This window comes from Struthio camelus, chromosome 2 (assembly GCF_040807025.1).
Source record: "Struthio camelus isolate bStrCam1 chromosome 2, bStrCam1.hap1, whole genome shotgun sequence".
Taxonomy (NCBI): Eukaryota; Metazoa; Chordata; class Aves; order Struthioniformes; family Struthionidae; genus Struthio; species Struthio camelus.
Genome location: NC_090943.1, coordinates 6,930,347 through 6,947,126, shown reverse-complemented (window position 1 = coordinate 6,947,126; position 16,780 = coordinate 6,930,347). Strand labels below are relative to the sequence as shown.

Below are 16,780 nucleotides of genomic sequence, written 5' to 3'. Positions count from 1 at the left end.
ATTTTCATTTGTTTGCAGCATGATTTCCTCTAGTGACTTTTAAAATAATGCTGATTGTGACATTTTGATCTCTTAGGTCAAGTTACACAATCACTGTAGGAAAAACACTAACCTAAATTGTGACTTACCTAAATTATCTGTAATAACAGTGGCTGCACTCATTAACCTCTGTCTTCGATAAGGATCATTAATGGAGTCCACTGACAATTCATAGGACAGTAATACTTGCCTCTTCGGTTATAAAAACAATAGAAAATAATATAACAAGCAAATATGGATAAATGTTTGTTAATATAAAAATTACACGCAGCATAATATAAATGGACCTCCTTATATATATTGTAACAAAGCTTTACCTTAGTGTAAAACAAAGCAACACAAAAATATCACATGAAGGCAACGGACACGTCACTAAAAAATAATAATATTCTTCAAGAATATTTTTCCTTCTGTAAATATTTAACAACAATAATTATTCCATTATATAAGAAGTATATAAATCATTAACAGGAGAGCAAAGGAAAAAAAAAATCATTACATCTTTTCAGTGACTGATAAAAGGAACACATGAAATGAACACTGAAGATCGGTTTGAATCAGTTATTGATTACTTAACTATTGTTATTTAATATATAATAAGTAATAGTCAACATTAACAATAGCTATTTACTGAATCATAATTATTGGTTTGCCGAGCCCTTTTAAGCCTATACTGACCGCAAACAGCTTTAAACTAAGAATGGGATTACCTATGTTTTTGATAAGAATTTTCAGATTGCTAAACATCATTCAGTGCTCCTGATGTGCGCTGAGAAACAGACAGGTCAAAACTTGCGTCTTATAGAATACACTATATTATTATTCAAGATTCAGCTCATGGACGTATTAAACTCTCCCTCCCAACACACATTTTAAATTTTTTTGTAAAACACAGACCGCAAAGAAAAGGTGAGACTCGGAGGTAGAGAAGAACAGACAGAACAAAGACTTAAGTTTCAGAGAGGATATTACTAAAGCCACCAGTTGGCCGGGAGTTACTGATTGGCCACATCATAATGCAGAGCATATTAGTATCCACTTAAAGCATCCAGTCTAAACAGCATAATTTGTTTCATTTTGTTTTTGTGGAGAGAGTACATAATCAAAGACAGGCCATATCACTACTTCAAACTTTTACCATAACATGATCTTTATGAACATTCTCTATGAAACTGTTATTCAGGGAATGGAACTGATATAATTGGCCTTAGGTGGATGATATTAACTTCTTATTGTCTCTCTGGTATTTTAATGACTTCAAAAGCTAAGCGAAACCTAGCTAAGTGAATAAAACAGACATAGGCATAGAATAGACATATAAAGTGAATTTATAATACAATGCTAACATGTCTGGTTTTCTACCTTTATTTTTTTCAGACTCTGAAAGACCCAAGTAGACTATTCTAATCATATGCCAGTTAGCAGCGCAACTTGTCCTCTCATTCCTTTCTACAATCTTTGGTCTCTTAGAGGAGAAAAAACTTGTAAAAAGTTGTCCACCAGTCTAAGGTCTTCAAAGTCTTGTTGAAATGCACAGAAGCCTTCAGAATTGAAAAATGGGTGGTGCTTTTGGAAAGGTTAAGAGCATCTGTCAACGCTGAACTGGTGACTACTGCTCATCTTTCTTTATCTGAATTTAAAGGGTCAATGAGAAGTCATCTGACAAATTGGGAGTTAAAACAGAAATATCAACACACTAGAGAAATCAATTCACTCAAGTAATCATGGAACTGATGATGCCCTATCAAAAGCTTTGGATCTGATATGCTTTTTGTTCTGTGACTTGGTACCTCTAACATCTTTTTGCGATTAAAGTACAGAATACATTGTCTGAAGAGTCACAGAGCGTGCACTGCCAGCAGTTGCCATAACATGAAACAAACGTCCACTATCTCTGTGTTGCATGTTACATTTGTCTAATGGTAGAATTTTACATCAGAGCACCTCATACTGCTTTATGCTCTGTATCTTCTTTTTTAAATATGAAATACAAAAATCCATAGAACAAAGTGAGAACTGTGATGCAGGGGAGTGAGGGGAAGTGAACGTACAGGTGGACATCTTGAAGAAGCCTTGCAATTGATAAATAGATCCTTCTGTCTTCAAATGATAATCTGTAAGTACATTCACATTGAGTAACACTACAGCCAGAACAATCACTTGGAGCTGGAATTGGAAATCTTCATGAAAAGAATGTAGAGGCATTCACTAGGGAGAACAGAAATGTAGTTTAAGCTTTGCAGAATATACTCCAGAGAACTCCAGAGAACTGTTTCACTAACAGTTTCTTGTACCATGTTTTTTATGCAGGACAACAGAGATGCTGGCAAATCTTAACACGATTTTAAGCGTACAGGTCTGTAATATGTCGTAAGAATGCTAATGACATCCACTTCTAATTTCCCTTTCCCTCTAAGTCTATATAGCGCTGTCTCTCTCTGGTTCTAACATCTAATTGATTTTAAAAAAAGAGGTCAATTCAATGCATGCAAGAAGGCAGAGGGAAACATTTTGCAAATAAGGAAGACTTTCCTGGTTACCAAACTGTCATAACATATGTTAAAACAAATGAATACATCTTATATTTCAAATACTTACAAGCTTTTTTTGGCAATGATCAGGCTGAGAGTGAAATATATTTTCCTCTTTCCTTTGATCACTCAAAATTAAGCTTTGTCTTGAAATAGGATTTTCTTCCTTATTCTCTTTTTCTTTTAACATTTTCAAGTCAGCAACTGACATTTCAGATCTGACATGTAAAGTGTTATCACTTTCTCCACCAGCCATCATCTGTAAAACAAACAGCAAAAATTCTGTTAGTACAAGGCTAACACCAGAGAATGGATTAGGATCACATACAATTTAATTATTATGCTGCTTGATTGCTTTGCATTAACAATTTTCAGTTTCCAAATATTAAACTACTTAAAAGACAGAGTACAAAATGCTACTCACTATACTAAAAGATAAAGAAGGATTACTTATCAGCTTTTATAATTAAAGTTCACTTTGCATTTGAGTCTCAGAATAGTAAGGTATATCCTTCTACTCCTCTTTCCTTACTTTGGAAAGGACCTTGAGAACCAAAGAAAACAGAGGACTAAGAGCTCAAATTAAATTCCAAAATAATCTGATATAAAAGCTTTCTTATCTACTAATCACACAGAAATGAAAATAGAAGGAAGAAAAGCCTAAGTAAAGTTCAGCAAGCTGGAATTCAGATGGAGAAACATAGGCCTGCCCACAGTCACATTGGAAGGACCTGGTTAACTAATGATGCCTTTCATCTTGATGATGAAATTGCGTATTTGCTATAAAGTATTCATATGTGCTCTTGCAAGACTGACTTTTCTGACCATTAGCAGCAACCCAGAGGTATCTTTTACAAAGAATAAGAAGCTAAATGATTTCTTACCAACAAATATCAATCTACATTGTTACCTCAGCTCTTGTCTCCATATCTCAGGAACAAAATAAAAGCAACAAGGTGATCCTTGCTTCCTTATAGGACAAGGAATGAATGGACCTATGCAGTACTGTGACAAGAAGAAGTAGAAACACTGCAGAAATCTCAGGTGATTAGTTTTCTAAGCCAACAGCAGAGAAATTAATGCAATCTATGGATGTCCTTCTACATTAATATGGAACCAATGGCATTAGCCTAAACAAAGACTATTCCTGCATCTGTCAGTGGGTACATCTTCCACATGCAGTTTCATTACTTATAAAGAGGCCCACTGAATAGTTAAGCACAGTGGCTCTCAGAAAGCTTGTATCTTTAATCAGTCCTGAAATCTATCAACATTAGAAATTCTGATGTGGAAGAACGGAAGAAATATCAACTCTTCTTACGGATGTAAACTTCTCCACTCATATTTTCCTCATCAGACTAGGAAGAAATATCAAAGAGATAATTATACCCAAGGAAAGGAATTCTTGCACATAGCAATAGTCAAACTATACAAGCATGGGGCAACCCACAGAGTGTGGGAGCCTGTGAATATCAGAAAAGCTACATAGTTGCCTGCAAGCCATTGTTGTTTCACTGTACAATGTTAGATCTGCAAAACCTAAAAGTTAACATTATTTAATTGATGCTATTTGTTTGTACTGCAGAAATATTTATATGTAAATTACATATATAGGTGTATACACACACATATGTATACACGCATATATGTATAGAGAGGGAAGTGAAATATGAGAAGTACTGTAAAAAGTACGTATTTAGTCAAGAACCTTATCTCCTTAAATCACAGACAGAAGAGAACAACAGGAACTGCATATTATGTATTACATGTAAGAGTTTACAAACCTTTTCTTTCTCTAGAATTTGTTGGGCATCCTGAAGTAATTTTTCCTTTGCCTCTGTTTCGGCAAGGGTGGCTCTACTTTGCTCTTCATATGCCATAGTTACTACAGCCAAGATCAGATTGAAGAGATAAAAGGAACATAAAAAGATGACCCCCAGAAAAAATAAAATGTAGTTCTTTCCAGATGTACGGATAGTCTGTGAAGAAAGAGTAAAGGTTGCAAGAGATTCTTAAAAAACCTAAAGTTTTACAATAGAATCTGAAACTAATTTTAAACAATATCTTTCCCTATGTGATGCAAAAGGTCAACATACTGCACTGTTTTCTTTAAACCACAGGACATACCTCTGGTCTAGGTTATACAGGAGGTCTGGAAATACATCTAGTCAGGGTTTCCTTTGGCCTTCAAGTAAACAAATTTCAGATCTTAAGAATTTCTTTGTGTTCATACAGTATTTTTCTCCTTAGGTATCAGACCACCTACCATTCATAATGATGCCAGGTGCAATTCAGAAGAACGAACAAAAACCACTCTTAAAATTAAATGAAGCATTTCTCAGCAAATCAGGAAAGTAATCATCAGAGTTCAAGTTATGAGAAGATAACTTTAGCTGTAAAGAGATATTCATGTGACTATGGAAGAAAGTAACAAAACTCCTTAAATGGAGGAGAGCTAGAATTATTTAAATAATCCTGAAAGACACTATAATTAGTGAATAAGAATTAACAATTTTTTTACAAGACAATAGAATAGACCGCTCAAAATTAAGCTGTAAGACATTGAAAAACAAAAGCTACTTGACCTCAAAATAGCAGAAAGATGATGTATCCATTAAAAAAAAAAATCTCAGAAGGTCACAGAAAAAAAACTTAAAGTGGACTCTATGAAAGCTCCAGAATAAGGTAGAGGATAATTCCTTTCTAGCATAAGCATTGCAATGAGATAAGAGCTCCAGAGAGTTTGCTACATACAATTTTTGTATAACTTTTGTCAAAAGTCAGAATTTGAAAGTTGCATTCAACTTCCTGAACCAGAACAAAAAAAGTGCTTCACTTGTTTAGTCTCACTTGTCAAAAAATGGTCTGAAACGGAAGCGTCTATGTTCCGAGCCAAAAACTTTGGTGAGGAGTTAGGATCGAAAAGGTGAGAAACACAGTACATAAGGATTCATAGGCCCTGCAGCAGCAGTGAGTTGACTAAATGGACCTGCTATTTAACCATACCCTTTGGTAATTACTTGATTAAAATATTTAACTACTAATTATTGACCAAAGAGTGTTGTTCAATAAAACCTTTTAGCTCCTTAATCTATAAACTTTTCTGATCATGTAAGCAGGTTATTCAGCCCATTAACATGAGAAAAAGATTCTTAATCTTCTGGGACCACAGATGACAACAGTCAAAATTTGTCATGCCATCTGCCCATCTTTGTGATCTTATATTGCATGGAAACACTCATCAGTTGGAACACTGATCAGATGCGACTAAAGATGGAGAGCAATATGAGGACTTTTCACTGCCTACAGCATCTGTTCCACCCTGTGATTCATGGTAATACTGCTCTCACACAATGTCATTTGCAGAGGTTGTTCTGATTTAGCCACCTGAAACTTCCATAATATTTATATTGTTTTTAAAACAAATTTAGTATCAGTAATATTTAAAAGATGTAGATTCTTGTGGTGGACATAAAGGTGTAGAATGCATGTCTAAGGTCATTCTAGCAGGTATTAAAAGTACCTACTTGTCTGTAGAGACGCTCCCAGTAATCTTGTGTCATCAGACGGAATAAGGAGAGGAAGGCCCAGCCAAAATGATCAAAACTTGTGTACCCAAAGTCAGGATTCTTCCCAATCTTCAAGCAGCTATAGTTTTCTGGGCACTCTTCGCTAAGCGTAGAAGAAATGTTAAGCAATGTATATAATTTACCTTTGCATTATCAAACAGTATCTGAAAGGGTCCACTACACAATCTCAATATAGATTTGGTTAGTTCATCTGAAAGTCCACTTCTTTCTTTTCCAATCTAATTCTGCCACAAGGGCAGATTTATATCAGATATCCCATAAAGTCATTTGACGAGTCCAAGATTCATGATATAGTCTGATTACAAAGAAACTCTCCACTAATGTGGGGTATACGCAAACAAATACACAGAGGAAAATAACGGAAATGTGTATAGAATTTGAATATGTTTGTGGAAGGAGTGATCAAACGTTTACTTTTCAAAAACTGACAGAGAGGAAAGGAGTTTATTAATATCCCACAGCTCTCCACTGATCTCTTCCCCTTCACCTTTATATCATTTTATGTTATCATTAAACTACTAACGTTCAGCAGCAAGGCACGTACACATCCGCATCCCAGTATTTTACTTCATTCCTTCCCTGAAGTAAAATATCTATTTTTTATTTGTTAAAAAGCAAGCACATTCCACCCTCCTGAAAAATCAACAGCATTCCTTCAGCAGTGCAAAAATAAAACCAAAGTAAATTTTGTGGAAAAAAAAAATAAAAAAAAAATGTATTATTCACTTACTGAGGATTCGAACTGAACCCACAGAGCAATATTTCAGAAGATTTATTCATTCTGTAGCAGATATCTATTCAAAAAAAAAAACAAGGGATCATAAAATCACAAGTTGTCATCCTTAACTTTTCCAGGTTACCAGTTACTGTTCACATACTCAAGTTCCTACTGCATAGAGGGAGTAAGCCATACATTACAGCACTCTAAAAACCAGTCTGACACACTAAATCTCTGTGAAAGATTACTTTTACAACAAAGGGTATATAGGGCTCCATTTCTCACCAAAAGATCTGTCCCCGTTTTGAAAATTCATTATTAATGGCATAATTCATAATGTAAGACCTTATCTGATCTCAGGTGAAAATAGGAACGTCTGCCAGAAATAGGCAATATCTCTACAAGATACAGCTTATGTCACGGAAAAAGCCATTCTGTGTGCATGACCTCTAACATTTGGATCCCAGGGCAATTTGTCCAGGTAAAGAAGGAAATGCCTTGCAGAAAACCCAGTTCTTTTTATCTCATAAACCTCTAACCTTTCCCAAAGTCCCAGATTCATTAATCACATATGCAATTGCCCCAAAGACTTCACATTATTACTTGGCCAAATGCAAGGACATACCTTACTATCAGAGATTTACGTAAATATACTTTGTCATCTGTCTGTGAAAATCAAGACATATACAGAAAGTTACACAATTTATGTAAAGGGACAAAATAAAATTTACCTTCATTACTTGGGACATAGATCTTAGCATCCTTACACAGTGTATCATTATATGTGGAATTATTGAGGACACATTTGTATTTTAAATTGCCCATAAAAAGCTGAAGGCCTATTAAAGCAAATATACTCAAGCAAAAAATAGTCAGGATCAACACATCAGTAAGTTTCTTAACAGATTCAACAAGCGAATTTACGATGACCTTCAGACCTAGAAAAATAAGATCCAAGAATATCCAGATTCAGAAGAGGAATGCAGTAGTATTCCCATAAGACAATGTACCACAGTTGCAAGTATGTCAAGAACAATCAGCGTAAATAGTTTTGCAACTTCACAATATTAAACAAGGTAACACGAAACCTAGGAGTAAAGTAATTTTACTTTAATTTCCTAGTGATAATTTATTTGACTTTTACTTCCTTCTACCACTGATCTTGCATACTTGAAAATTCTAGTTTAAGATGCCATCTAAGCAAACTCTTAAGAGTTTTGAAGAACATGGACAGATTTTTGTGCATGGCTAACATTAAGCAAGTACTTCACATTTTGTTGAACAGACATTACAATAAAGGATACCTTGTGCCAACCTCAGGGCATTCTATCTTAGAAGATTATACCTTACAGGGTCACTAGTTTAAAAAGAAAAGAACTTTTTTGACATAGGGATGGTAAAAGGGGTGATATATAAGCCAGAGACCAACACTCAGGCAGAAAAACTGAATCTGACATATGACATAGGTAGGGCTACCCGGAATCCTTCTAACAGATGCTTTTTAGGGGTTCTGTGTGTACACTGAGAATAAGGGCTACCTGTACAGTTCAAAAACCTCTTTATTATTTGTAACAGACAATAGCAAAATACTATTTATTATACAAAGCTTTTGAGATGTTTGTGATTGAGTGCATATATATCCATTCATTATATTTTGGATTCAATTTTATTTATTTTTTATTCTCTCCATCCAGGCAAATGGAAGGAGAAGCTATCAGATGAGCGCATTTGTTGCAATTCTGACAGTAAAGCAGATCCACCCTTAAATACAACACTATATGGATATATTACATTAAATCAATGCAGAACAGTCTCGTTGTCAGTAAAACTAATGAAAAGTGTAGTGAGGATTTGTAAAAACAAAACCGTAATAATTTGTTTCTTATCATTTATTTTATCATTTGATGTTCAAGCACAAAAGGTTGCTTTTACTGGGTGTAGGAACTTTACTGCCTAAATATCTGTCTTCACACGGTGAAAAATAAAATTAATCTCTGTTCTCCATGGCGAATATGAAAGAAAAACTGTAGACAGATGATTTTGATATTAAAAACTAAGCACTCCTGTTAAAATTCCAAAGCAAAATCAAAAATGTATTTGTAGTAACAGGGAAGTGACACAGACAGTTAATACTATATTAATTATGGCTATGCGATATACAGTCTTGTTTTTAGGTTTTCAAATGAGTTTCTAAAGTTAGATTCTAAAATCCATATTTTGGTATCTAAATTAACGGCATGGCTTAGAAGAACACCAAAAATCTGGACAGCATACCCAAACACTTCAATATGTGAAATACTGTTGACGAAACAATTATGCTTAATATAGCTAGTGGCTGCAGTCAGTAAATAAACAACACTCTGAAATATTGTGAAGCCATGAGTTTGGGACATAAACCATAGAAGCTGAAGTGAACAACATGAAATGTAAAATCAGAAACATACTAGAATATCAATCATGATGGGAAGACTAGGTTTTGGATAGTGTGCACTGCTCAGGAAAGACAGAAAGCAAAAGACCAAGGGCACTGCGGTAAATAACATTGAACACTAGTAACGGGATAGAAAAAGCAAAAAATATAAAGATGTGCTTAGGTCAAAATAATTTTGATGAAGGATGGTAAAAAAGATTCTGTTAGGATGCTGCTGAAAGTAATTACAGACCACAAAACACGGTGATAACTTAGGATCCTGTTGCAGCCACAAAAAGTGAGAAGACACTTGAACAAAGGAACAGAAAAAATATTGGAGAGCGTACTGCTGAAGTTGAGAGAAAATTCATAAAGCATGTTTCTTCTTACCTGGTATTACTGAAATAGCTTTCAAAGTCCTCAGTACTCTGAAAGTCCGAAGAGCTGAAACATTGCCCAATGGTGTACAGATACTAATATACCTATAAAATTAAATCACCATATAACTGAATGACAAAGATTGAACTTTTCAGAGCGTATGCATATAGAGGATATGGTAGTAGACCAGTTACAAAAGAGAAATAGGTCAAACTTTCATCCAGTGGGAGATATCTAAAGTTCGGAATCTAAGTCCATTTCTAGGAAATGATATAAAATACGGGGACCTTTGAACAGTGCTTCTGAAAAGAAAAAAAAGGAGGTTTTACTCAGTGTGTATTTGGATGTTGAAACATTTGAAAGTGTTTATCCATCAAAATGTCATCTTGATACAAAACCTTCAACGTCATAACCATGTCCTTTCAACCCCAAGATGATGGAATTCAAAACACAACATGAAAGTGTATATTGTAAGTGTCTTCTACAATTGTAGAATATATAGTTTAGGGGTAGGGAGTTGAGTAAAACTGGTTTACAATATGTTAATTCTGGACCACGTGGCGTTTCAGAAAATGAAGATTTTAAAGGCTGCAAATTCCATAGAAAACATTACCTATAACTGGTTACCCCCAGTTTTATAAGACTTCCTACCTCTGAGAATGGACATTAATTGTGACTTCTTTTATAATAAGGTCATAAATGGTAACAGAATTCCTTAAAATAAGAAGTCTCAATAAGAAGTCTCAATAACAGAATCACAGAAATGTTGATTGGAAGGAAACTCTCTCTGGAGGTCATCTGGGCAACTTCCCACTCAAAGTGTGACTTTCATCAGCATTAGATCACACCACTATGGCTTTGTCTAGCTTGTAAGATTAAATAATCATAAATTACTTAAAGAGAAAACTGTTCTGTTGAATTAACTTCCAAATACTTTTATTTGTAGCATGATAGGACCCAAAAAACAGAAGCAGATACTGCATTGCAAAGCACTTATGCCTGCCTTGAAAACAAATGAAAAATGAATTACAAGTATGGGTAGGGAAGCAAGAAGGCAAAATGAAGTTGTTTATATTGCTGTTGGACTACTTGAGAGTTACCGATGATTAACAATGTGTTCATTTCTTCAATGTAAATTCCTTAGTGGATTACAGATTACCCATAAGAATACTTTGTTCACATACATATGTATGTATGTATTGGATCTGAGTATATAACAGTACTGAAACCGATTCGCACAATGATTTCTTAAAGCATAAGCACCAAAAGACATCTGAAGGCTTCCAAACTCTAAAGCATCTTGTAAAATCAGTTTTTGACATAGAAGATTGACAATCTGACAGAGTAAGCACTCTGCTGGGCCTGTTACTCATAAATAAGGAAGAACCAGTTGGGGATATAGCAGCTGATGGCAATTTTGTTATAGAGGGCATGAGATAGTGGAGTTTAGGACCCTGAGGGAAGTGAGCAAAATAAATAGTATCATTAAAATCCTGGGTTTCAGGACAGCAGATTTCAGTGAGTTCAGGGATCTTCTTGGCAGGATCCCATGGGAATCCGCTTTGCGGAAAAGGACCTGGGGGTCAGGGTCGACAAGCTGAACATGATTACACCGAGCATCCTTCCAACAAAGGCGGCCTGCCACATACTGGGCTGTTTTATCGTGAGTCCGCCCTGTACATTGAGGAAAGTGATTCTTTCCTTCTGTTTACCACTTGTGAGATTTAATCTGGAGTACTGTGTCCAGCTTTGGCCTCCCAAATCAAGGACAGACACTAACATACTGAAGAAAGTCTAGCTGGGGATGTAAGGGGGCCAAGTAAGACAATGAGATAATAAAATGGCTAAGCTGAGGAACTGGGTTTGGTTAGTCTGAAGAAGAGAAGGCTAAGAAACGTACCGCTGTCTTCAGCTGATTAATGTAAGAATTTAGAGACGATGGAGCCAGACTGTTCTTGGAAGCCCACAATGAAAGGATAAGAGGCAGTAGATACAAGTTAAGTTGCAAAAACAGATATTCCAATTAGATACTGCTGGGGGAAATCACAGTGAGGGTGGATAAATACTGGAACGGGTCGCCCAGAGAAGCTGTTGAATCTTCATCAATGGAGATATTCTGAACCTGACTGGACAAGACCCTGAGCAACCTAATTTAAATTGACCCTGCCTTGAGTTGGATCACATGATCTCCAGAGGTCCCTTTCAACCTAAATTACTCTAACTCTAACAAATTAGAACAACGCAATTCTTCAAATGGAGAATATTCAGCAATGTCACATGGCAGAGATTTGTTTTGAGTGAATGTTTGCTGCTGCAAGCAAGGCTATGTTGCTTTGAAGATTCTCATTCTGTGTTGAGGATGCAAATTCTGACTTTCTTCCTTACTTGTCTACCTCTCAGGTATTTAAAAGAAGGAGCTAGCTCCTCATTACTCTCATACGAACTTAAAAACGACCAAAGTGAGTCACAGAGCAATGATCCATCTGGCCTATTGTCCTGTCTTCAAGAATGGCCCATAACAGATACTTACAGAAGAGTTTAAAATCAAGGCAATCATATCGTTACCAAGGCCCATATATCCTTCCAGCAAATTTACACCTCAAGGACTTTCTGAATATGATGCAGTGTCTTCATGTTAAAAATACCCCTTAATGCATTTTCATCCATGATTTTTGTTCAGAAACCTTCTGAATGAAAATATGCTGTTTGCATCCACAACAGGATTCTCCTAGGGCAATTCTCATATAGTGTGAAAAACTACACCCTTTTCTTTGTTTTGACTCTGTTATTTGACAACTTCATTTGGTGCCTTTAGATCTAAGGAAAAAAAAAAGACTTATTCTTTTTGTCTCTGTGCTACACACTTTTACCATTTTCCTGTTCTGTTTCCTTATGAGAGAGTCCTCCTTATTTAGTTTCACATCACATGGAATACAAGATGTATGTTTACATGTCTTGTCACTCTTTTTGTTTCTAGAGGAACAAAACTACATACAGTCCCGAAGAAAAAGACAAACCAGATTTCTACAGTGAAATAACCATGCGTTCTTCTTTCTTCTTTAATTATTATCCATAGGTTCCTAATTTTCTATTTGCATCTCTGACCATTATTGCACACTGAGCTGGTGTTTTCACAAGATTATCTATTTTAACTCCAAAATATTTTTCCCAACAGGTAATAGCTATTTTAGAGCCCATAACTATGTACGTAAAACTTTGTCTGTTCTTCCTCGAGTATAAGCACTTTACATTCTTGGAATCAGCTATTTATCACCACACCACTCAGCACCTTGCAGTCCTCTTTGGATCCCTCCCAAACGCGTTTCAATTGACCCACAGCGCAACAGCTACAACAACATAGAGAGGCATGCTTGGTTTTGGCTGCCTGTGCAGGCACCTCTTAGCAAAAATTAAACACATAGTAAATTGAGAACAACCACACAGCTGTATCAACTGTAATAATCCACACATGAAGAAATTCAGCAAATGAAAGCTAACTCAAAGAGATGGCCTTTGCATTTAGGTCTTGTTTTAAGGTCTATCACTATTTTTGTCTCTTCAGACAGCAGATATGCAAGGGTACAGTGATTCAAATGCAGTAACTCTTAAGCAGGTGGTATATCAACCACTGTAAAAAAACTTTAGCAGTATCAAACAGTATTTTATTTGCATGTTTTTCCCTTGAGGAGGGAAAAAAGAACAACCGAGTTTTACTTACGTTACAATAATGACAAAAAAATCCAAGCAGTTCCACGGGTCTCGAAGAAATGTAAATTCATCCCAAACAAATCCTCTTGCTAATACTTTTATCAGTATTTCACCAGTATAAATCCCAGTAAAAAGATGTCTGAGAAGGAAAGTATATGTGAAAGTGATAGAAATAAAAATATGAATGTGATTGAGTTCAGGCACCTTCTACCTTTTATATTATTTACTCACTGAATGGAGATGAAGGTAGAAAATGCAAAGTACAATTGGATAGGATATATATGTATAAATATATATAGTTTTATATAAAACTTTCAGAAGCATCATGGGTGTAAAAGGATGCCTTCCTGAATTTTAGTAGGATTTCCATGTACAATTTTAGTAGGATGTTCACATGAGTATACCACATCTGGATGAAGAACAGCTCATATTTCTTTATGAAAAGTTTTGAAAGATTGTCTTTATGTTCTAAAGCACACTGAAATTTTTCAAAGCTTCAACATTATGGCAGAATAACAACAGCATAGCTTTTTTTTTTCGTGCATCGCCTGAAAGCATTGCACATTTTATATATTTAGTCTAACAAGCACTGTATAACCAGAAGAAATCCTACATAACCAAGCTATCATTACCCCTGTACTTACCCCAAAATATGAGAAATAAAATTATGACACCTCTGATGCCACAGGCAAATTTTCAACATTTAATTCCAGAACATTAACCCAAGTTATACAGGACAAAGTGCACCATGACAGAAGGTAATATGGCATTTTAAATAGATGGTTTCCTAGTGCAAAGAACAGAATTGGGACTGTCCCCAGAAAACAGCAAGAAGGGATACAGCGAATATTTGCCTCTTTAAACTTTTTGCACGAGCTGGCCATAACAGATATGCAGGTTACTCCCTCAGTATGAGAGATTTTAAAAATTAAGAATCCTGCTTCACAGCCTCTCCAAAAAGCTTAATCCCTAAAAGGAAAAATACACCACCTTCTATGTTACTCCAGATGGTAAAGTCAATCAACTCAGAGAAAAGGGAATATGGTGTACTCCTCTAAGAAAAGACAATGAAGTTCCACAGGAAGACTGGGTTATATAACCATAATCCTCAATATTTCCTCAGAGGTCTTTTTGATTTTTTTCAAACCTCAGAATTAGATGGTCAAATTATTTAACCTTTCAGTACAGCATGTTAGTCTCCTTGAAGGAAGAGTGAACCAACAGCAATTGAGATACTTACTCAGTCCAGTTGAGCCCTACTGGAAGGGTAGATGCAGTCATAGAAGCACAATTGAGTACCACAGTACATGTAATAAACCCAACAAAGAATGTGAATATAAGTTAAGGAAAACGTGCTCTATTTTAAAAGAATAAAGTTCAGAAAACTTGTTAATTTACACACACACACACAAAAACGCCAGATATTTGAATAACTACTTTTCTAGTAATGGCCTTAATTTTAGGACTAATTTTGAATTAAATAGCAAATTTTGCAATTTCTAACAGCACAAATATGCATTTAAAGTCCGCCAGAATCTCCTTCTAATTCCTTCCCTCATAACTGGATCTATCTCTACAAATTAATAAACCCCAATGAAAGCAGATATTTGGCAGAAAGAGCAGAAACCACAAAGCATACAGTTTTGCACCCACAAAACTAACTCTTGCATTTTTACATTCTTTAAATCTATGCTGATATTTCTGCAAAAATATAAAAAAGGGAGCCTTCAGAGCTGTTCGAATTTGAGTTTGAAATAACTTTCTTAGCCTAACACCAGAAACTTTCAGTAAAGCATTGTTGTCATTTACATTCCCTAATGTTTTTAATACCTAGAGATTCCTTTTTTTTAACTGAAAATTTAAATTGCTCACCACAATAGAGATTTAGAAAAAGTTCTGGAAAAGGGCTAAAATAACATACAGAAGCTGCTAAATGTTGTTTCATAACAATATCAGCAAATCTGACTGTTCAAATATGAGCATTTTAACATTTTTACTTGTAGCAATCACATGTAAATATCCTTGCTGTTATAAAACAAGATTCAATATATCTTTTAAAAAGTCTCAATATCATAGCCACAGGAGCTTACCTTTAGCTTAGCAGGAACAGAGGAACAAAACAACAGAAAATAGTAGAGTATATTTTAAAATTTAAATAATGGAAACCAATAAAGGATATGAATGGATCAGAATTTTAATTGCTGCTTTTCTCACTGGATTAAAAGGACCAAGTATAAACAAAGCAGGCATAGCAGTAAACCGAAAGATAGTCCTCCTTTTATTTAGCACCATGAAAGTCTATGAACAAAAGATTCATAGTATATGAAACATTGTCGTGAAACAAAAATTTCCCCCAAAATTAAATAGTAACTTTTCGAAATCTTCACCTAGAACTGTATCTAATTGTGTTTACGAGTACAGCTTTCTTGTATCCTTACTTGCAGCTGAGACCTAATGATATTACATATTGAACGAAACACATTAGCTACATGTAAGTTTATATTTTCTGTGAGGAGGAAGTAGGAACAGGAGGTGAGTACTGGCCAAACGCTCACATTCACTTGGTCAAAGTAATTAAAGGATACTATTTTGGGACTGTCATACTGGTGTCAATCTTACTTAGAGGTACCTTACTCTTGGATCATTTCATAGGCTACAAAAGGTTTACTTAAAAAGTTAATACTGCCAGAATCCAGTCAGCTCAAAGTAGGAATTTTCATTTTGAAACATCTCTAAATTATCAAGTAGCTCTGTAAATTCCAAGTAAACTATCTTAAGGTCCATTACTGTCCAGGACTGTTGCCAGATGAAGTAAAAATGTAATCTCTTAAATTAAAAACAGTGTTCACTAACATTTATGAAAACGCCTTCAACTGAATCAGCCTCAGTTTCTCTTATCAAGACCACCATCCTAACAACGTGAAAAGAAAATGATTATATTCCATTAACTTTTGCTGTCATATAAAAACCAGACCGGATGGAACCTTTCACTCTTCAGCTCAAGTCCCCTTCAGTAGTAAGCAGTTCTACAATAGAAGTTAAATTCTGAAATGATTCCTAAAGCACTTACTTTACACACTCCCATAGACAACATAACACAAAACACTTTGCAATAGCATGGGATATAAACCATACAAATAAAGTACAATAAGCGAAGCTGATGAGACATTATCAAATAATATAAAATTAATGTACTTTTCCTAAGGAAATTTTATCTTTTTATTACACGGAGCACTGGAAATATTTCCAATATGTGTCTCCTAATTTGTAATTCAGTAAAAGTATCAGCACTCTGCCAGCAATTTCAATGTTTGAAATTTAGTAGTTTGATCTACTGTTTGACAGGCACCGTTTTTACAAAAGTGAGTTCAGCTCCACAGACTTCATAGAGAGAAAGCTGCCCCAA

General features: G+C 35.2%; 1 protein-coding gene across 1 annotated transcript in view; it reads right to left on the bottom strand.

Annotated features, from left to right (window-relative positions):
* Positions 1-14,699, bottom strand: part of LOC104148832 (sodium channel protein type 5 subunit alpha-like) — a 40,186-nt gene extending 25,487 nt beyond the window's left edge. Inside the window, exons 1-9 of the mRNA XM_068934176.1 lie at positions 14,615-14,699; positions 13,385-13,513; positions 9,679-9,770; positions 7,610-7,816; positions 6,891-6,954; positions 6,098-6,242; positions 4,355-4,549; positions 2,638-2,829; positions 129-231 (exon numbers count right to left, since the gene is read on the bottom strand). Coding sequence (XP_068790277.1) covers positions 129-231; positions 2,638-2,829; positions 4,355-4,549; positions 6,098-6,242; positions 6,891-6,954; positions 7,610-7,816; positions 9,679-9,770; positions 13,385-13,513; positions 14,615-14,655 — 1,168 coding nt within the window. The 5' untranslated portion in view covers positions 14,656-14,699. The remainder of the gene's footprint in view (positions 1-128; positions 232-2,637; positions 2,830-4,354; positions 4,550-6,097; positions 6,243-6,890; positions 6,955-7,609; positions 7,817-9,678; positions 9,771-13,384; positions 13,514-14,614) is intronic.
* Between the last annotated feature and the right edge of the window lie 2,081 nt (positions 14,700-16,780).